Source organism: Hipposideros armiger, unplaced genomic scaffold (genome assembly GCF_001890085.2).
Source record: "Hipposideros armiger isolate ML-2016 unplaced genomic scaffold, ASM189008v1 scaffold_67, whole genome shotgun sequence".
NCBI classification, from domain to species: Eukaryota; Metazoa; Chordata; class Mammalia; order Chiroptera; family Hipposideridae; genus Hipposideros; species Hipposideros armiger.
The window spans coordinates 3,443,895-3,466,257 of record NW_017731417.1 but is presented as its reverse complement, the minus strand read 5'-3'; the positions used below and the strand labels follow the sequence as shown (position 1 = coordinate 3,466,257).

At 47.0% G+C, this 22,363-nt stretch overlaps 1 protein-coding gene across 4 annotated transcripts in view; it reads left to right on the top strand.

Annotated features, from left to right (window-relative positions):
• LOC109382665 (tetratricopeptide repeat protein 7B-like) overlaps positions 1-22,363 on the top strand; it is a 102,882-nt gene that overhangs the window by 9,996 nt on the left and 70,523 nt on the right. For all 4 annotated transcript variants that reach the window (XM_019642335.1, XM_019642331.1, XM_019642332.1 and 1 more), the window contains exons 2-3: positions 8,265-8,419; positions 10,329-10,497. In XM_019642335.1, the coding sequence (XP_019497880.1) occupies positions 8,270-8,419; positions 10,329-10,497 (319 nt within the window). In that variant the 5' untranslated portion in view covers positions 8,265-8,269. The remainder of the gene's footprint in view (positions 1-8,264; positions 8,420-10,328; positions 10,498-22,363) is intronic.

Here is a 22,363-nt window from a genome sequence, read left to right as displayed (position 1 = left end):
GTCATGGTTTCTGCCCTTTGCATGCCAGTAGGGCTGTATGTGGTAAACATCCCTGTATGTGCGTCCTTGTGCATATATCTGGCTAGGTAAGTTGGTAAAACAGGAATTTCTGGGTCAATGGTACAGGAGCATACATTATTTTGTAGATATCACTTAATTGTCCTCTGTAGACACTCATGCTAATTTATGCTCCTATCAGCACTATCCAATGGTGTCTGCTTTCCTGTCAGCACTCTTTGCTGGGCAGGGGGATGGCAAGCACTGCAAATGTTAAGTTACCTGTGACTTATAGACGGCAAATAAACAAGGGGATGAAATTCACTGAGGTCACACTGAGACTAAGAAATGGAGAACCTGGCTGTCTTTTTGCTAGGTAACAAAGGGGACACTGCAGAACCAGTTCCTGCTTGAATAGGGGTTTGTTTTTCCCTCTTGGCTCGGAGCCCCAGCAGGAATGGTTTGAATAGACCTAAATGCTTCTCTATTGACATATAAACCAACTTGTGGAGATTTTTTTGTATTGATATCAAGTACTCCCTAGAAGAGAGTGGAAAACCTAAGGTTTTTTTTCTCCATCATCGGATCAGATCTCGTGTGTGAGCTGCTTATCCTGCAAGGGCGAAGGCTGCGAGGAAGGCGCAGTCACCTCAAGTGGCAAAGGCCACAGCCCCTCCTCCCCTGGGGGGTCAGGGAAGCCGAGGCCGCCTGGGCACTGAGTTGTGCCAGCGCGAGGCTTACGGGATTGGGGATCGTCTGTGTGGAGATGAGCCTGGGGACCACCGGCCCCTGCTGGGGGCAAAGTCCCATGCCCTTCTCCGTGAGGGTTCTCGGGGGGTGGTTTCTACTTGGCTTCAGGTTCTCTCCCTCTAGAAGTCACTGGGGGGCTGGTTTCTGCAGCCCTCCTTAAACCTACCAAAATGCCTGTGGGACATGTGAAGCCAGCACTGGGCAGCCCTGAGCCCCTCCTCACTCCGGGCACCTGAGAATCCTAGCAGGTGGGGTGGGAAAGGGACTTAGAAACTGCCTGCCTGGCCCTGCAGCAGAAGGGGTGAGCCCTGGCCAGGGTCCGGCGGCTGTTTGGGTGGGAGGCTGGGCCCCTCCTCTCCATGGTTTGTGCCTGGCATGCTGGAAAGACAGCGTAGGGAGACTGCCCGGGTTCAAATCCCAGCTCCAAGACAGCCTGGCTCTGTGAGCTTGGGCACGTTGCTGCACCTTCCAGGCCTGGTTCCCTGCCTGTAAGATGGAGATCATAATAGTATCAGCCAACGTCCTGGTGTTGTTCGGAGGACTAACAGGATGATACAATATGCTTAGCACACTGCAGGGCATTCATTTCTCAAGAGCTCAGAATGACTTGGCGAGTCACGCTGTTGCCCAGCTCATGTGCCCCTACTAGACTGCAGGCCTCTTGAGCATAGGGATTGTGCCCCATAGAGCATGCTGGCCCCACCGGATCCAACACAAACATTCTGGGAAATAGTAAGTCCTAAATGAATGAAAATAACAGTAATAGTAACGAACCTTTATTCAGCACCTGCCTTGTCCTCTGTATATTACAGATATTATCTGTAACCTTCACGGGAGCTGAAGGAAACTAAGGTTCAGAGAGGTTAAGTAACTTGCCCTGTGCCACACAGCTAGTAAGCAGAGGGGCTGGGATTCAAGCCCAGGCTTGAATTCCTGAGGCCAGAACTCTTTCTTCCCCGTTGTACCGCTGGGCCCCCCTGTTCTGGAAAGTACATCCTGGCTCCACTTTACAGTCCCGCTGCCCCACCTGCAGCCCTGGAACACCCCGCTGTGCCCTGCACTGCCCGGTGAGTGTGAGCAGGCCAGCAGGGGCGGGGAGGGGAAGAGAGACTGAGATTTAAGCCTTTCATGAGGCAGAACGCTGACGCAAGTGTTCCCCGTTTCCGTGTTGCCACTGGAAACTCAAGGCAGGTGTAGGGCTGACCTTGTTTGTTACCCACTTCTCAGGGATTCTTGTCCTCTGTTGCCTGATGTTCAGTGTCTTGAAAACTGTTTTCTTCATATATTCTGTCACGTTTTGGTGGTTTCTGATGGGGTGGGGGGTAAGTAAGTTCGGTCTGCCTTGGCTGGAAGCGAAAGTCTATTTTTAATATTTTGACCCTCTTTTATTTTATATTTAATCCTTTAATCCACCTAGAATTAATTTCTTTGTTTGCTCCGAGGCGCTTTTTCCCTTGTGTCTCACTGTCCCAGCATGTAGCTGGACACACTATTGGGCAATAACAGCTGGTTAGGTGATGTCTCTTTCTTTTGTTCTAGTGGATTTTGCACCGAGAACCCGCGAGGTCCCTGGCAAGTGCAGCATGTGGAGTGCTGGTCAGGCCGCCGAGCCCCCCGCATCATTAGGCCCGAGCCTTGCAGTCTCTGTATAATTTCTCTGGCATGAGCCCCTGATGTGTGTAAGACCTCTGCCCTCCTGGTTAGGAGAGTGAGTGGCAGGGAAGTCACCTTTTTTGAAGGGGGGCAAAGAATACGTAATTTGCTTGGGAGATTTATCGGAGCCTGGAAATTTCAAAAATTTCAAAAATGATTTTGTAGCCACCATGTTACATTTCAAATTAGATGGTAAGCTCATTGCTCAGAGTGTGCAGCTCCTTCCAGAACTGAGGGGTTGATCGTTGCCTCTCTGGCAGGAAACTCCCACGATCGCTCCCCTCTTCCTCTCCCCGCCCTTTGTGATTCCTCTCTAATAAGCTATTGTACTTGGAGTTCCCCAAACAACGAGGCTGTGCCCTCCCTTCACATGTTCTGTTCCTTCTGCCTGGAATGCCTTTCCCCACATTTTCCACCTTGCAGACATGTGCCTGTCACATTCTTGGTGACGGTTTTGTCTCCTCCCCCACCCACTGAGAACTGTACATCTTCATGAGAGCCCGAGTGATGCTGCGTGGGCCTGGAGGACCAGAACCTCTGAGGGAAGGCACCCAGGCCCTCCCGGTCGTTCCGACAGAGCTGGGCTCTCTCCACATCTTGGCAGCGAGACTGGCGCATTTCCCAGTGTCAGGAGATCACTTAACTAGAAGGCTATAGAGCTCACATGGCACAACGGTAGTGGTTTTTACACTCCTCTTTCACTGTGCAGCCCTTTGTTGGTAAGCCTAGGATGTAAAACCAATGAAACAGGAGAGGCGAAGAGTCGGGGATGCGGGGAGGGGGGGTGTCGTACCAGAGCCCTCAGTTGGATTCTGCAGAATCTGTTTAGAAACTGGTGAAGGGGGGATGGGTGTCGGTAAGGTGTTCTCAGTGGTTCTCCATTTAAAGCCTGTTTCGTGTTTGGGAGGTTAGTTTGGACACCAGTCTGGCCAGTGTTACAAAGGCGAGAGTAACAGTGACTTAAGCAAGTACAGGAGGAAGTTCATGTTTCCCTCTCATGTAACAATTGATCGTAAGCAGCAGTCCAGGGCTTGGTGGTGGCTCCTGGGTGTTGGAGACCAAAGATCATTATGTCTGCCGTCCTCAGCAGATGGCTTCCATCTCATGGTCTCGGAGAGATGCGCCATTTTCCATCAGCACAGTCACATTCCATCCGGTGGGTAGGTGAGGAGAGCCTGGGGTGCAAGCTGGTTCCCTCTAAGGTCATGACCCAGACGCTGCCTGTAGCACTTCCGCTCACGTCCCAGCAGCTGGAACGTAGCCACAGGCAGCATCTAGCTCCCAGGGAGCCTGAAAGTGTAGTCTTTACCTGGGCGGCTGTGTGTGCTGATACGACTTGGGGATTCTAATACTGAAGGAAGGAGGGGAGAAGGAATATTCAGGAACAACTGGCAGATCCTGCCACAGGCAGGACCAGTCTAACCCTGGAGGATGCAGTCCAAATGCCTCGGCCTGGCGTGGAATTCATCCGCCATTTATTGAGCACTGGGTCTGTGCCAGACTCCGTGCTCAGCCCTGGGACTCAGAAATAAATACACACGGATTCATCTTCATACCACTCCGTACAGTCTAGAAGGGACAGACAGACATGTAAACATCTAGGTTAGGGTGCTTGCGGTTCCTGGGGCACCTGAGGGTGGCCTGAGCTGGGGCAGGTCAGCAGTGCTTGAAAGAGCAGTAGGCGTTTACCAAGTGATGGCGGGTGGTGTTCTCAGTGTTCCAAAGCATTGCGAACACTTGAGGAGGGGACCAGGCTGGCACATGCGGAGACCTTGGCCAGGACCTTGACCAGGAGCCAAGGGATTTGGACATCACCCTGTGGGGACGGGGCTGAGTAGGGGGTTGGGGGGAGGGGAACCTTGAAGTCCCCACGTCCTGCTCCCAGCTCGAGTCTCCATCCTTGTCTTCTCACTCACCCACACCCTACTCCCCAGCCACTTGGATCCGTGTACTTGCCTTGCCTTTGCACCTTTCTTGTGCTATGCTGTTCCCTCAGCCTGGTTTGCCCTTCCCTGTCCTGGTTGCCCGTCCAGATCCTACTCATCCTTTTAAGGCTCAGTTGAAAGGTGTAGTCCCTCCAGGTCACAGTGTTTTTTTTCCCCCTAGAACTCATTAGCTCTGGTCCACAGTCTTGCTATGTTCTCAGTATTGTTCCCATTTTATAAATGGAGGAATTGATGCTTTTAAGAGGGTAAGTAAAGTGCCTCTGCCCCACTGAGTGCTGCTCAGGGCAGCCATGTTCAGATGCAGGGTCAGAGGAGCCTGCAGCAGGGCGGTGAGCAGAGGGGTGAGGCATCCTGCAGAATAATGGGGAATAAAGTAGAATAATGGGGAGGGAGGAATCCTTAGCTCAGGTGTACAGAGGGGCTTTCTCAGAATCCCTCCCCTCTCCCCCCCCCAACCAACGCTGAGATTACGTCATAGGGCCAAAGTCACAGAGTGCCAAACTGAGATTAAAACCGAGGACGCTGAACTCATTGTATTGTATTTTATTTTTTGGAACTTTAAAATACGCAGAAGAGAAATCCAGCATATACTGATAGCAGACCACTCAGAAGTAACCACTATATAATTCCAGTTGTAAAAGAAGTTACAATTTTTCTAATAGTAATATAGAATGATTCTACTTAATAAAAATAATTCAAACTACAAAGATGAGAATTTAAAAATTGTCCCGAATCTTATCATTCAGAAGTTCCTATCATTTACTCTAATGGTATTCATTCTAGAAATCTTGGGATATAGACAGAAATAAAGAGAAGTTGACATACTTTTATAAACAGTGATCATTCTCTCATCCAGTGTGATAGCCACTAGCTGTGTGTAGCTACTGACCAGTTGAAATGTGGCAGGTTTGAACTGAGATGTGCTGTAAGTATAAAATAACACTGGGATTTGGAAAATTTAACATGAAAAAAATAACATAAAATATCTCAATAATTAAAAAATATCAATTACTTGTTAAACTGATAATACTATGGATATATTGAGTTAAATAAAATGTTATTAAAATTCATTTCATCCATCTCTTTTTTATTATAGCTACTAAAATTTAAAAAATAACATGGCTTGAATATATTTCTATTGGACAGTAACACTCTATTTAAAAAATGGGTACTAATAAGTATTCATGGGAAAAAAGGAAACTAAGGGGAAAGTGAAGGGATTTTTGAGCTCCAAATAAACACTTCACCGTGTGACATTACTTTTTCTTTCTTTTTTTTAATTAAAGTTTATTGGGGTGACAATTGTTAGCAAAGTTACATAGGTTTCAAGTGTACAATTCTGTAATATATCATCTATATATCACGTTGTGTGTTCACCACCCAGAGTCAGTTCTCCTTTCATCACCACATATTTGACCCCTTTTACCCTCATCTACCAACCCCTCCCCCCTTACCCTCTGGTAACCACTCAATTATTGCCTGTGTCTATGAGTTTGGTTTCTTCATTTGTTTTTCTTGTTCTCTTGTTGTTTTCAGTTTTATATCCCACATATCAGTGAAATCATATGGTTCTCGACATTTTCTGCCTGACTTATTTCACTTAGCATTATAATCTCAAGATCCATCCATGTTGTTGCACATGGCACAATTTCATCTTTTCTTATGGCAGAATATTATTCCATTGTGTATATATACCACAACTTTTCTATCCAATCATCTATCAAAGGACACTTTGGTTGTTTCCATGTCTTGGCCACTGACATCACTTCTTAAAAGAGTCCAGTGAAGTTTTAAAAATACTGATGTTATATTGTTGTTGTTTCTTTCTTTAAATGCACAATGTTTTCAAAGATGAGGACATGACCCTCTGAAGCTCCTTCCAGTTTTTGATATATTACTGTTTGCATTGTGTTGGTTTATAACGGTCAGATTCTGTGTGTAACTGTAATTCTCGTAAGCACTGAGTGCCCTCTATGTAAATGCCCAGACGCTCACCATCAGGCCTTGCCCGCACGTCCTCCTTTCATGCCAGAGCCCTGGATTTCTTGATCAGCTGGATTTCATTCTCAAGTAGGGCTCATCCTTCTGGAAGGATGCTGTCGCCTGCCTTCATACCTGACTCGTGTGTTGCTGGGTCCAGCCCACTTGGTTACACTTTGCGTCCCCGAGCCCTCTGCAGACATTGCTTCATTGTCTTCTGGTGGCAGACACTGCTATGGGTCCTGTCCGATGTTCTCCTCATCTTGTAGGCAACGTGCTTTTTCTTCTTGGACAACTAAAGAATTCTCGAATTCAGTAACTTCAGTCAGCCATGTTGTGGTGGTGTTCAGCTCCTCCCAGGACCTTAGGTCTCATCTCCAAAAGATCGTTTTAGCTTCCCAGTACACAGCCCATGGCGCTGCTGAGAACCATAGATCTGGCAGCTTCGGGTCACTCACCAGAGGACTTGGAAAGGCTCTTGTTGCAGCTCTCAGCCCTCAGTGGACCTGCCTCCCAGAATCTCTGTTAATTTTAGATTGCACAAATAGGAAATGTACCTGTTCTTCTTTCTAGGACCGGAATGTTAAAGCTAAAGCTAAAGTCAATTTTGGCCACTAACCCCAGTTGAGGTTCTTTTCCCTGCATCCCAGTGGTAACTACTTTCATGATTTTGAGGTCTATCCTTCCAGAGCTTTTAAAGCTGCTTTAATATTTTAATGCAGTTAGGTTCTGTCCCATCACAGGAGAAATAGGCCTTGCTCACGCTGGTGTACGAATTGTTGGGGTTTATTCAGAATAGTCTGGCTGTGTGGATTCATAAGAGCTGCTTCTGGACCGAGCTTTTGATTCTATTAACGACCCAACACAGATACTAACCAAGTTGAACGTATAGATATTGTACGCTTAGTAATAAAGTCTTCACACAGACATTCCCAGCGGTCAGTGTCTGCATGGTTTGAGTTTTAGACAGAAACAGACTGCATGCATTCAGGTCATTTTGACACAAACTTGTTTTTTTTTTTAAAGATTTTTATTGGGGAATTGGGGGGATGGGAACAGTGCTGGGGAATTGGGGGAAGGGGAACAGACAAGTTGCTGTCAGTTTGTTCTTCAGTCTACTTGTGGAGGACGTTGCTTCACTGGCCCAAGTTGGCACCATCATTGTGCTCTTCCCCGGTGAGGCAGATCAGTCACTGGCTTCTGGACGGCCGCTCACTGCGGCTGCTGGCCGCTCACGCTGGCTGCTGGCTACACACGGTAGCCTATGGCCACCCACTGCCACAGGGGCTGCAGCCTAGCCATTGCCGGCGACTCCCAGCATTCCAGCTCCAGGTTGAGCTGTTGTTCAGCATCTTAGCTGTAGAGGGCAGTGTCACTGGCCCTCATATGTGGGATCCGAACCGGGGCCCTCTGGCATCTCAAGCCAGTTCTAAACCATCGCGCCACTTGGCCGGCCCGACACAAACTCGTTTTAAGAGTCGGACTGTACAAGACGTTCCACCCACTCATATCCATGTGTGAGGCTGCAGAGCACAGGAGAGCTGGGAGGTTTCACTGTATCACTCTTGGAAAAGACCGACCATTGGGCTTTGTGTGTGTTTTGTAAAGATCATACTGAATAAATCATAAGACAACTCTGTGTTTATTCTGCGGAACTGGAGTTCTCTCCGTATTCATATGTATTCATCTTTCTCAGTTCATTAACTGTATGACAAAGGGATGACTGAACGCTTGGGCCACCACCTGTTTGAGTACATACTCCTGGAACAGTCTTTACGAATGAATGGAGTTCGCTATCGCCCCGTCTAAGGTTATGAAGTTCCAGAAGGGCCTTGCTGGGGCGTGGAGCCAGGGCGGGGTGGTCCTGGGGTCCTCGGGGGGTTCCCAGCACACAGACCATTCCTCGGCCCATGGAGGTTCTCCCTTTGTCCTCTGTAGATGACATGGCGGAACTGCTCCTCGGGGAGTCGAAGCTGGAGCAGTACCTCAAGGAGCAGCCCCTGAGGCAGGGGGCCAGTCCCCGGGGCCCCAGGCCCCAGCTGACTGAGGTCCGCAAGCATCTGACCGCCACCCTGGACCGAGGGAACCTCAAGGTACTGTGGACTTCTGGGATGAGGGGGGACAGTTGGGGGATGCTGGCTGCACCTCTTCTGAGCTGTGTGGTTGGGGATGATCCCCACAGATGAACTGGCTGATGTTCGGGGTGCGTCATGCTGCCATGGCTTGTCTTGGAAGCAGGCCAGCTCCCTGTGCAATTGATGTGTGAACCCCTAGGCTGGCTGACCACCTTGTGGGGGCTTCTGCCCAATAGAGTCTGATGAGAGCCTTCAATGACACATTATCCTGATAAATGGCACTATAAGCTGTCCTATGTGGTCCAGAGCTCAACCTGACCCTGTTCCACTCTAGGAAAGAGAGAAGTTAGGAGTGCCACTTACTGCACAATTTCCTCCCTAAAATATGTGACACATGAATGTCCTGGACTGCTCTGGCCTAGAGCTGTGCGAGGTTTCATACTGGTGACAGCAGGCCTGGTGCCTTGATGTGGGGGGACTTCCCTCTGCCCAAGCAATGACCCTAATCCTTAGGGTACAGGAGACCTTAAGCACTGCCCTCCTGTTCATCTACCCTGTTCTCTATTTGTACCCAACTTTCCCTCTCCCTCTCCACTATTTCCTTCCTTGCTTCTTTTGATTCCCCTTTCGTCTCACCTTCACTTGCCCTGCTCCGCCCCCACCCCCCCCACACACCCTATTCTCCAGCTGCCTGTTGTTCCTGCTCCCTTTCAAGAAGTGTCCAGGAGTGGGCCCCTTGGCTGAAACAGCCGCTTTGCTGTGATCTGGTTGGTTACCTGTGTGTTGCCTACCCTGTCACAGCTGTAGATGACAGAGCATGCACTTCCATACGCTGAACAATCTAGCCTTGTATAGCCTGGGTTCCAGGGAGAAGGCCTGGGAGAGGGTGATAAATCTATTTCCTTATATAGATGGCTGGGTGGCCTCTTCTTTCTCTGCCATGAGTGGGGGTGGGGGAAGTTAGGAGTATGAGGCTGGTGGCTGTGACCTGGGGAAGCCCCCCTCTCCTGACTGACTGGACATCAGAGGGCTGCTGGAGCTTGCAGCCTCTGGGGAGGGGACCCAGGGTCAGTAACCTTAACAAGCTGGAATGGCTCAGCGAGAAAAGATTGCCCCTGGAAAGAAAGCAAGTCCTGATTTCGCACCAATTTGGAAAGCCTCTCTCCTTGGGCGTTTTGGGTTACACTCCCAGTGCCGTGGGCAGAACACACTAGGACGCCTGTGGAAACTTCCTCTTTTGAGACAGGTGCTCATATGTTTTGTTCACAAAGCATTCCTTCCATTTTGCCCCAGCTCAGCCCAGCAGCCTAAGGGTTTTTGTTTTGTTTTACTTTGCAATAGCTTTATTGAAATATATTGCACATGCCATGTAATCCACTCACTTCAAGTGTACAAGTCATTGGTTTTTTTTAAGCTAGTCACAGAGTTGTGCAACCTTTTCCTCAATTTTAGAACGTTTTCTGTCACCCCCCCCCACCCCACCCCCAAATAAACCTGTAACCACTAGCAGACTTCTCCTATTCCCACCCTCCCAGCACTAGGCAGGCAGTTAATCTAGTTTCTGCCTCTATAGATTTGACCACTCTGGCCATTTCATATAAACGGGAGCGTACAGTACGTCACCTTTTGTGCCTGGCGTTTTCACGTGGCATACCGTTTCCAAGGTTCATCATGTTTTAGCACATATCAGTGCTTCCTGCCTTATCATGCTGAGTAGTCTTCCACTGTGTGACCAGACCACGTTTTCCTTATCCATTCTTCGGCTGATGGAGTTTTGGGTTGTTTCCACTTCAGGGCTGCTGTGAGCAATACTGCTGTGAACGCCTGTGCTCACACTTCTGCATGAAGAGCCGCAGATGGCTGAGCCCTGAGAGAGCATCCCCCATAATACCATAGGAAAATGTTTTTCCTCTCCTTTTCCTTCTAGTCAGAATTCCTACAAGAATCCAATCTGATGATGGCCAAGTTGAATTATGTGGAAGGAGATTATAAAGAAGCTCTCAACATTTATGCCCGGGTGGGCCTGGATGACTTGCCGCTGACCGCCGTCCCTCCATACCGGTTGCGGATGATCGCGGAAGCCTACGCTACCAAAGGTGAGGCGTGAGGCGTAAGGCATGTGGCGTGTGCCACGCTCCCTGCAAGCTCCCGGGCTGCGCTGTTTGGAGCCTGCGGAGCCTGCCTAGGACCTGCAGTATGACCCCTGTGTCCCTAACTGGTGATTAACCCCCACACCTCCCTGCAAGGCCGCCTGGTTGGCCCCCCGGTTTGCGTTGGGTATTATAATTCTAAGCCCAACAGCACATTGTTGCCGCAAAGCCTTAGTTCTTCACTTACCACTGAAGGAAATGAAGGAAAATCATTTCAGTAGTTTCCTGATAATTAATATGCAATTTAAGCAGAGACTTTTCTTGGTAATTGAGATGCTGCACAGCACATACAGAGTTTCTTATCCTATGGCCAACTGCCCACATGGCTGACCACATTTTTACTCATTAATGGCACCTCTGGGTTAATTAAGGCTAAGAGGTCACTACACATGGCAGTCACTGTGACAGCCAGTCATCCGGTGATTAACTGTGTGCCTAGGGGCTCAGGGCATAGAAGGAAGGGTAAATATCATCCTGGTCGCTTTGAAGGTGTTTGTAATCTGCTGTGAGAGGGTGCAGTCCCATGGAAGGAGAAATGACAGAGGCAGGACACACATATTATTTCACCTTTTCAAGTTGCCACTTCCTCATCTATGAAATGGGTATAATCATATCCACTTCACAGAGTTATGAGGATTAGGTCAAATAATGTTTGTAAAGTGCTTAACATAGTACCTGGCACATGCTAAATGCTTACTAAATGATATTTTAAAATGCCAGCCCCAAACAAGGCAGCAAATGGTAAAAATTGGGCGTGGGCAACAGCTTTTCAGGCAAGAGAGGTCACTGCAGGGCACTTGGGTCAAGAAGGCTTCCTGGAGAAGGACTGGCCCTTTGAATTGGACTTCCAAAGGTTATGGTAAGAAGGGGACCATCTGAAGCAGCTTCTCTCCTTCCTGCCACCAACTGTCCAAACCATGAATTGTAACTGACTGTGGCCAGGGCCTCGGGTGGGTTGAACCTCCAGAGCAGCCGTAAGCTGGCTGCTTGTGTGCTGCCAGCTATCTGACTTGGCTGTCCTATGCAATGTTGAACAAAGACCCAGCCCAAGGCACACTTAAGAGCTTTGTGATGGGGGTGACATATTCATCCAGCTCCCTGGGGACACTCGGTTACTGCCAGGTTCTTCTAATTAATCTTCTAAACATCCCTGCGGGCTGGGAAAAGTTCCTGTCACTCCTGATAGGGCATGCTGGCAGTTTAATGGGCATAGTCTTTTGAGGCTGTCTCGGGGTCCTGGAGCACCTGACCTGTGTTTGCATCTGTCTGAGTCATGGGGTGTGCTGGGGTCTGTGCCACATAGCTGCCCTCTTCTCTGTCTGGTGCTCACTCAGCTACCTCATGTGCCTTCGGCTTACGGGAGGGGTGCGTGTGTGTGTGAGTGTGTGAGATTTCGGGCCAGGAACAATATTCTGCAATGAGAACAAAGCTTTGTCTGGCAGCTTCCAGCCGCCTGCGTGATCAGGGACCTGGTGGATTGTAGCCAGGAGTGGGCTGGCTGGTTGGGGGTGGGGTCGGCTCTAGGACATGCGTAGTTAGCACCGAGAGCTCAGGTCTTAGTATCGGCTCTGAGAAATCCTGGAGGCAGCAGATTGTCTAGAGGTGGCACTGCCAGCTTAGTCTCATGGCTGCCACACAAAGTAGGCAAGGAGGACAGGAGACTTGGTCCCTGAGTCTGGCCCTGGGTGATTCATGGTTAGCAGTGGGCCCCCAGCTGTGGGACTAAACCACTCGGCTCTTGGGACACACTGGCTGGTTCATGGGAGAGCTGGCTCAGGCTAGTTGCTGACTTCTGTAGGCACATGCAGAGTCACACAGGGAGAGAGAAGGGTCATTTTGCCTAGAGCAGGTGGCCTGCAGCCCAGGAGGACCCAGGCCCTGAGGGTTAGCCAGCTGAGAGGCCGCATGGCATGATGGTTGTGAGCACCAGTGCTAAACCATCTGCCTTGGTCCAACTCCCGTCTCTGTCACGTACTGGACATGTGACCTTATGCAAGTTCTTAACGTCTCTGTGCCTCAGTTTCCCCATCTACCACGCTCTCATTGGGTTGTCGTGAAGATTACCTGAGACAGTATATGTAAAATGCTTAAAACAGTACCTAGCACATAGTGAGCCTGATGTAAATGTTAGCTTAAAAGATAAGCGTTTGGTGAGAGGACCACTAGAAGTGACTTAATAACAGAGGAAATTGCCCCTCTAATTCATGGAGATGCCCCAGAGAAAGGCCAGCCTTCTGAGGAGCTCAAGAGGCTATTGGTCTAGCTCTATGTAGGAATATTCTTGGCTGTTCTTTCCTCATCAAGGTCCTTGAACATTTTTAAGGGGAGGCTGCTGACAAGGATTTGATGAGTGTTAGTGTACAGAGTACTCTGAAATCAGAAGCTGTGCACCACTGGCCTGCCGGCACCCGAGGCAGCATCTGTTTCTAATGCTTTTGAATTAGCTACTAACATTTCCAAATCAGGAACTGTTAAAAATTTGGCTTTCTGTCTTCTTGGGAAAGAAGGCTAGTGCTATCTCTCATTCCCCGAGGGCCAGACCAGGCTGGAGCTGAGCACACCTGCCCCGTGAATGGGCATGCCCCCAGCCACACCCCTCCCCGTGCCACTTGCGTGCTGCTGTGGGTGGTGGAATTGACCTACACACTTCCTTAGGTCCCCTAAACTTTTTGTTGGTCACCTAATGTCTGACTTGACCAAGGATTTCAATCGGAGCCTGGAAATTGAACTCCCACATCTAATTCTTCCAGCTGTGGCCGGAGCTCTTCCCCAGCCAGGTTATCGTAGCCGTGGTTTATTAGGAATCAGAAGCCAACGTCATTACCGAGACCCTCCTATGGGCCGACACCATGTTAGGGCTTGACTGTCTCTTCAATCTTCCAAATCCCTAATTTACAGACAAAGGAAATGAGCGTCTGTGTGGTTACTAGGAATGATATCAGTGCCTACTATGTGCCAGGCGCTGGACCCTTTATTGGGGTATCTCAGCCGGTTTTCACAACCACCCTGGGAGGTAGGCACTATTATTCTTCCATTTTACAGATGAGAACACTGAGGCACAGGGAGGTTAGATAAACTGCTCAAGGTGCTGGGAAGTGGTAGAGCCAGAACCTGACCTCAGAGTCTGCTTCCAGAGCTTGTGCTCTCCTACTGAGTGGCAGCAGGGGGACTCAGCCTGAAGAGTGTTCAACTCCAGAGCCCATGTTCTTAACCACGCTGCTCTACTGGCATGTGGATCAGAGCTCGCTTGGGGTCAGGTGAGGTTTCCTCAGAAAGCATTCAGGTCAGTAGAGAACATTCTAATAGATTCGTGCCTATCCCCCTCTTCTCAGCCCACTCCCCTTGTTCTTCAACCTTCACCTCTTGCCCTTGCCCAGGTTTCTTCCGATAAGTTCTGTCCTTCAAGCTCAACATGTCCTGTCTTCTCTGAAACTCCCTGGGACTCACCTATTCAGAATCAACCATATTTAGTACCATCGTAGCACAGTAGGTCAGAATTATGTGAAAAGCATCTTAGAATTAACTGTACCATTATCAGACACCCCTGCTAGTCAGTGAGTTCCTCGAAAGGAAGAACTCTTTGTTTTGTCTGTTTGCCATCCTCAGAACTTAGCACAGTGTCGGCACATGACTAGTGCTCAATTAGTGAACGAAACTGATACAAGTTCCCTTGCTCGGCTTTCTGCTGAGATGCCCATCATGTAATTCGGGTGGTTCTGGGTGTCTTTGCTCCTAGCCCGTCACGGTCAGATGGGTTTTCATTGTCTATGGAGAACATATTTCGATGGTTCAGTCATTCCTGCCAGTTATGGGGAATACCTGTAAGAGCGTGCTGACGTCACACCATAACGCACCTGACATGGGTCTTTCCCGAAAGTTGTGCGTAAGGCCTTCCTCCTATCTCTTAAACCTAAGTGGAGTAACAGAGAATGGGAATAGAAGAAATGGAGAAACGCTTTAGCTTCCGGAAGTATTGGGTTAATCAAGTGAGTAGAGATCGTTGCTGTGGGATACAGATTGAGATATCAAGTGAAGTCTCTAGGACATCGAGTGGCCACAGATGTTCTTTTCCCAAATGGGGAGGCTTGGAAACAGCGGACACATGGCTGCTGTTTTGGGATCTATTTGGGAACTTTGATCTACCGGGCATTTGGAACTTAGATTTACTGCAGCTAGGGCAGTGGGAGTTGGAAGTAGCTTGCCTTCCTAGAGATGGCCTTTATAAGTGCCATGGTATGTACCCTGTGGTCCGAAAGGGACCAAAATGCACTGGCTCCAATAGGAGGGAAGTCCTGTCTCAGTCCTGTGATAGTCCAGCTGGTCAAGGCTAGGGGGGTGGGGGGGCGGCAGCTGTGTCCTCCAAGGTTACTGTTCCTCCCCCATCTCCGAGGGTGCAGTGCACATCTGTGTGACTGCCGCTGGGCCGCTGGAATGTTGCAGTGGGAAAGGGGAAAGGAGAATGTCTGGGGTGAGTGGAGGTAACCCACATCAGTTCTGCTGACAGTCCATGGGGAGAAGTCACTCAGGAACACAGCCGCCAGGAACCTCTGCTAACATTTTAGTGTATTTCTCTATACTCACATGTATGAATTTTTTTAATAAAAATAAGATTATACCACATATACTGCTTTGCGACCTGCTCTTTCCACTTCACTACACAGATCTGTGACAAAAGATACATTTGTGCAACATTTCAGCAGCTGTATGGCATTTCATTGTACCATAAGCTATAATATATTGAACTAAAACACCTCTATTTTTAGACATGTAGGTTGTTTTCAGCTTTTCACTTTTATACCTAAGGCTGTGACGACTACGCTCCCGGCCTGGGCTTTGTGCTTTCTCAGTGATTTCTTAGGAGGAGTTACCAGAAGTGGAGCTTCTGGGTGGAAAGAGAGGTATTTCCAGACGGCCCTGCAGAACACTGCACCTGGTGCTTTCCTGCCGCCTTTCATTCGGGCCAACACTGAATAGAATCACCTTGACCTGAAAGGGAACATTTATTCTTCAGTTGTTTGTTGAGTGTAAGGTGTTTGGAAAATAAAGAAAAACATATGGTGGCCGGCTGAGTGGTTCAATTGGTTAAGAGTGCGAGCTCTGAGCAACAGCGTCGCCAATTCGATTCCCACATGGGCCAGTGAGCTGTGCCTGAGCTGAGCTGCTGCTGAGCTGCCAACAGGTGGCAGGGTGGCTCAGCTGTTGAGAGCATGTGCTTCCAACAAGGTTGCGGATTCAACTCCTGCAGGGGATGGGGGACTGCGCCCCGCCCCCAACTAAGATTGAACATGGCACCTTGAGCTGAGCGGCCATGAGCTGCCGTCGGGTGTCTGGATGACGACTGGACTTGGAGCTGAGCTAGCTGCGCCCTCCACAACTAAGACTGAAGGACGACAACTTGGCAGTTCCCCTTCCCCAATTCCCCAACACTGTTCCCCTCCCCCAATAAAAAAAAAAGAAAAATATAAAGCAGAAAATAAAATCAGTCACATACTGCCACTCAAAGTAGTTAACCACTTTTAAAGATATACATATCTTTAAATATCTAACATTTATAAATATATAAACATATACTTACATAATATTTTATACATAGGTAGGATTATTCTCTGTATACTATTTTATATTCTACTTTTTTCACTGTGTATATGTGTATGTGCAATTATTGTTCCATGTCATTAGGTATTTAATGACTGCATAGTCATGTGCCTCATGGATATTTTTGAACCAGCTAACCATGGAACATCTGTGTTGTTTCAGTTTTTAATATTACAAATATGCTCTATAGCTTTTTTAAAACAGCTGTATTGAGATATTCACATACCATAAAATACAACATCTTACAGTGTACAGTTGAGTGGTTTTTCGTATATTCCGAGTTGTGTGACCATCAACACAATGGAGTTTAGAGCGTTTTCATCAACCCAGAAAGAACCCTGTACCAATTAACAGTCGTTTCCCATTACCTGATTAATGCCTCCCAGCCCTAGCTAACTACTAATCTACTTTCTGTCTCTACCATTGCCTATTGTGGACATGTTGAATAAATGGAATCCTATGATAACGATGTTTTTGGTCTGGCATCTTTGCTTTCACGGGTTGCAACTTGTATCATCCCTTTTTTGTGGCGGAATAATGTTCCACTGGATGGATAGACCACATTCTGTACGTTTTGCTGACGCATGCATCCACCGATGGACATGGGGTTGTTTCCACTTCTTGTCTATTGTCAGTAATGCTGCTGTGAACATCTGTGTACAAAATGTGGAGTGGATATATGTTTTCATTTCTCTTGGATGTGTGCTTAGGAGTGGAATTACTGGGTCTTGTGATAATTATGTATTTAACTTATTAAGGAACAAACTGTTTTCTAAAGCACTGCACTATTCGGATGGCTGATGATTCTAAGTTTTCCACATCCTTGTCAACACCTTATTATCTGTCCTTTTGACTACAGCCATTCCAGTATGTGTGAAGTGGTCTGTCATTGTGGTTTTTATTTGTGTTTCCCTAATCAATAATGATGTTGAACAGTTTTTATGTGCTTATTGGCAATATGTATGTCTTCTTTGGAGAAATGTCTATTCAGATCTTGTGCCCATTTTTTAATTGGGCAATTTGTCTTTATTATTGAGTTGTAATGGTTTTTTATGTATTCTAGATACTAGATACAAACCCCTTTACAGATATGTGGTTTTAAAATATTTTCTCCCATTCTATGGGTTGTCTTTTTGCTTTCTTGATGATGTCCTTTATTTTTATTATTTTTTAAAAATATTTTTATTGAGGAATCAGGGAAGGGGAACAGACAAGTTGCTGTCCTTTGTCCTTCAGTCTAGTTATGGAGGACGTCGCCTCACTGGCCCATGTTGGTACCATCATTGCACTCTTCCCGGGCGAGGCAGTCACTTGCCCGCCATTGGATGACAGCTCACGGCAGCCCCACTGCAGCCCTCGTTGTCACCAGCGACTCTCGGCAGACCAGCTCCAGGTCGAGCTGTTGTTCAGCATCTTAGCTGTGGAGGGCAATGTCACTGGCCCTCATATGTGGGATCCGAACCAGGGCCCTCTGGCGTCCCAAGCCAACTCCCAACCAGCGCACCACTCGGCCGGCCCTTGATGATGTCCTTTAAAACACAGAAGTTTTAAATTTTAATCAAAATTTAGTTTAGTTTATCTATTTTTTCTTTTGTTGCTTTTGTGCTTTTGGTGTTATATCTAAGAAACCATTGCCTAATGAAGACGGTCACAAAGATTTACTTCTACATTTTCTTTTAAGAGTTTTATAGTTTTAACTCTTACATTTAGATCTATGATCTACTTTGAATTAATTTTTGTATATAGTGTGAGGTAGGGGTCTAGCTGCATTCTTTTGCACATGGATAGCCAGTTGTTATAGCACCATTTCTCAGAACCACTATTTTTCTCCCATTGAATTGTCTTGTTGGAATCAATTGAGCATGAATATAAGGGTTTATTTCTGGACTCTCAATTCTGTTCCATTGGTCTGTGTGTCTGTCCGTATGCTAATACTACACTGCTTTTATTACTGTAGCTTTGTAATACATTTTGAAATTGGGAAGTGTGAGTCCTCCAAATTTGTTCTTTTTTTAGATGATTGTTTTGGCTTTTATGGGTCCCTTACATGTCCATATAAATTTTAAGACTAAATGGCAATTACTGAAAAAAAATAACAAAAACAAAAACAAAAATCCCAAAACTTGCTGGGAATTTGATAAGGATTTTGTTGAATTTGTAGACAATTTGGGGAGTATTGCCATCTTAACAATATTAGGTCTTCCAACTCATGAACATGGGATGTCTTTTTTAATTTCTTTCAAAAATGTTTTGTAGTTTTCAGTGTATAAGTCTTACATTCCTTTGGTTAAATTTATTCCTAAGTATTTTTTTTATGCTATCATAATGAAATTGTTTTCTTAATTTTATTTTTAAATTGTTCATTGCTAGTGTATAGAAAATACAACTGATTTTTGTATATCGATCTTTTATCCAAATAACCATGCTGAACTCATTTATTAGCTCCAGTAATTTTCTGTGGATTCTTTAGGGTTTTCTATATACAAGATCATGTCATCTGTAAATAGGATAGTTTTATTCTTCCCTTTCCAATCTTTTATTTCTTTTTGTTGCGGAATTGCATTGGCTAGAACCTCCAGTACAAGGTAGAATAGAAGTGATCACAGCAGAGATCTTTGTCTTAGGGGAAAAGCTTTCAATCTTTCATCAGTAAGTATGACGTTAGCTATGGGTTTTTCATAAATGGCCTTTATTGGGTTGGAGTTCTCTATGTCTGGTTTGTTGAGTGCTTTTATCATGAAAGGGTGTTAGATTTTGCTAAATGCTTTTTCTGCTGAGATAATAATGTCATTTTTGTGCTTTATTTTTCTAATATGGTGTATTACATTGATTGATTTTTCATATGTTAAGCCAGCCTTGCATTCCTGGGATAAATTCCACTTGGTCATGGTACAGAATCCTTTTTATAGGTTGCTACGTTTGGTGCGCTAATATTTTGTTGAGGATTTTTACATCTATATTCGATATTTAGATATTTACATCTATAATAGATATTGGTGTAATTTTCTTGTGATGTCTTTGTCTGGTTTGGGTATCAAGGTAATACTGGTGTCAGAGAGTGAGTTGTGAAATGTTCCCTCCTTTTCTTTTAGGAAGAGTTTATGAAGGATTGGTGTTAATTCTTCTTTAAACATTTGGTAGAATTCACCAGTAAGCCATCTGAGCCTGGGTTTTTCTTCATAAGAAGTTTTTTGTTTACTAATTCAATCTCTTGTTACTTTATTGCTTTAATAGATTTTAATAGGCTTTACTAAAAACACAAATAGCCTTTACTTGCTCCCACTTTCTTCTACATGTCACCTTTCTTCCACTGGAGCACTGAGCCTCTCGATCATGGCAGACAATCCTGGTCAGAAAGGCATGATCTTTCGCAAGTTACTAGTTTTAGGGTGGAATAGTCTATTTCCTCTACAGTAATACCTTAAGTAGCAGCTCAGTCATGTTATAAACTTGGTATAGTCAAGGAAGCAGCACTTCCTATATTTCCAATGGATCCACAAAGTCAGCCTGGTACATGAGTCCTATTTTTTTTCCTGCTGGGGAACTGCTAGCCACTGCCAGGTTTTAAGTAGGAAGAATGGCTTAATTAAGTTTACGAGCAAGAAAGATCTTTCTGCACAGTGTGGAGAATAGATTAGAAGGAATTAAAGATTATGGGGAAGGAGACTGGTTGGAGAGGTGAGCTGGCTTTTGGCCTTTCCCCTCCATTGTTCTGCAGGCTGTTTCTGAGGTGCCCAAATCAGTAAGTTTCTGCCTGGGTTTGGCCAACAGGAAGCACTGGCAGGAAATTAGAGAGCAAGAGGAGAGAGAAGCCAGGCTCTTTCTTTCTCTGCCTCGGCAGCACCTCAGACAGCAATTGCGTCTCTTCATTTGCTCCACCTTCGGTCAGACAAGCCCTCCCTCTGTGGTTTTGGCTCCCACTGGGGAGCTGCTGCTGGGTTCTGTCTCTCACCCCGTGGCTCCAGCTTCTGGACTCTTGTAACTCCTCTGTTCTTTCCAATGGCCTCCTGCGGTTGCCGAATTCTGGGTGCCACACCATCCTCTTTGGCTTCCCATCTGTTTTATCCTATATGTATACAATTATGTATGTTAAATTCTCCTTATTGGAAAGACCTAGAGAGATTTATCCTAGCTGGAGCCTGACAGATATTGCAAAAGCCTGGACTGCAGTAAGCCGTGGAGACAGTGTGTGTGTTGGGGAGTTGGTGTGGGAAGGTGGCTGAGGAGGAATCAAGATGACTGTGAGGTTTTTAGCTTAGCTCATTGGGCAGGTAATGAGGTAGTTAAACCACAGTAAGGCGTGCAGGAGGAGGAGCCAATTTTCCTTGGAGGGTTTGGGAAGATAACTGGCTTGGAGTTGAACGTGGTGATACCTCTCTGACCACAAGGGGGCATGTGCAGGAAACCATCCCAGTTCTGGGGCTGCTGCTTAGCTGAGGGGTCTCTAGGCTAGTGGTTTGTAGTTGGTCAGGATTCAGGAGTTGACTGTGTATAGATTTGGTTACAACCCAAAAGTTTCTGAAGCTCACTCAGAGGACCACAGAGAGTGAGGAGGGTAAAGACTGAGCCTGGCGTCCAGTGAGGCCCCGACATATAACAGGCGACCTCTACCTGCAGGCAGGGTGCCTGCCGGGGGCTCTGGGGTAACAAAGGGGAGGAGGGACGCAGATGACAACGGGCTTTCCCCTGTGGTTTACAGGGCCTAAATCATGTGAGCATTTGTACATTTGTGGCCGATTTATATTCTTAAGTAGGTTAAGGGGAAATGTGGTGAATGAAGGCAATTGGCAGACAGTGGCTTGCATGTCAGGCCAAGTCAGTCTGAGGTTTAATGTACCGTGGAAAAATCCACACTGAGGTATCACGAGTAGACCCCTCTCCCCACCCTCACCCCCCCAAATCATCTTTTTCCTTATTGTTGAAGCTCGGGTTCCTGATGAGTCCTCCTGCTAACCACAACAAGTGTTGGCATGGGCATGCATTTTTCCAGGTTTTGGAGGCCATGTCCTGCCCGGTGCCACCCACACTCTGCCCCAGGCTGCCTGCCGGCCTGCCCGCTCACCTACCCTTGTGCCTACTGGGCCCATTCCCCACCTCTGCTTGTCTCTTCCCTATAACTTGGGAGTCCTCTTCCACCCTCGTGACACCTCGGTGACAACCTCTCCAGCTCTGTTGTCCACATCAATCTCTCCTTCTGTTCCACCTCTTCTTATAGTTAACACTATCCATTTGGCATTTTGTTTTTGTTGAATTATTTCACATCTGCCAGTTGCCTCTCTCAAACTAGATTGTATAATTAACTTATTAAGTCAGCAAGTATGTGGGTGCTCTGGGCTGGACTCTGGGGCTGTGTCACATTTAAGCTGCTTGCTTTGTGCCTCCGCATTTGCAGCAGGGACAGTGATGCTTGTGACGGATGGTTCCTTAATCCTGTGTCCCTGGCTTCCAGGAGCATGCTGTCAAGATAAACTGTATCTGGGTAACACGCAAGGTGCTTAGGCAAAAGTACAGTGTTTTCAGTGGATTCTGAAATCCACTCCATTTTAGATAAAAACAGATTCTGTTTGGGGGCTGATATGAAACAAATAATCTTGTTTCTAACTCCTCTTCGACCCGCACTCAGCGTCAGGTTGGGTCATCCCAATTTGTGGACTGTCTTTCACGTTGTTTGGCTCTGAAGAGTCCATTTCCATGGCTCATTTTCTTTGATAGCCAGTGACTCCTTAATGTAGTTTTCTCCCCTGCACTGTGTGCTGGCTGCCGTGTTTTTCACTTTTAGGATTTGGGTCCTTACGTCTAGGATCTCCTTGGGGTGCAGACTCATACAAAGCTGGCCAGGTTCTAAAAGATCACCTAGTCCAGATTCCCATCTAATATTTTAGAGCCAGAACTCGTGACTCCTAGTCCAGTGCTCATTCTGCCACTATCACTTGGCATCCAGCACTTCCAAACCATGTCTGGTGTTCACTTTCTTCCCCCAAATGTTCCTGATGCTTCGGGAATGAGAAAAGTATCCATATTTGGAAAGCTCAGAGCTCGCTGGGGGCGGGAGCAGAGCACAGATTGTTCTGTGAAGGAGGGTGTCAGAGCTGGCTCTCCTGGCTGTCCCCCAGTCACGTTGGGGACGGATGCAGAGCAGCAGGCTGTGCTGAGCCGGGGTTGGGTCTGCCTGCACAGTACCTTGACCGGTGAACCAGGCAGAGGTCTGCAGCTGCCC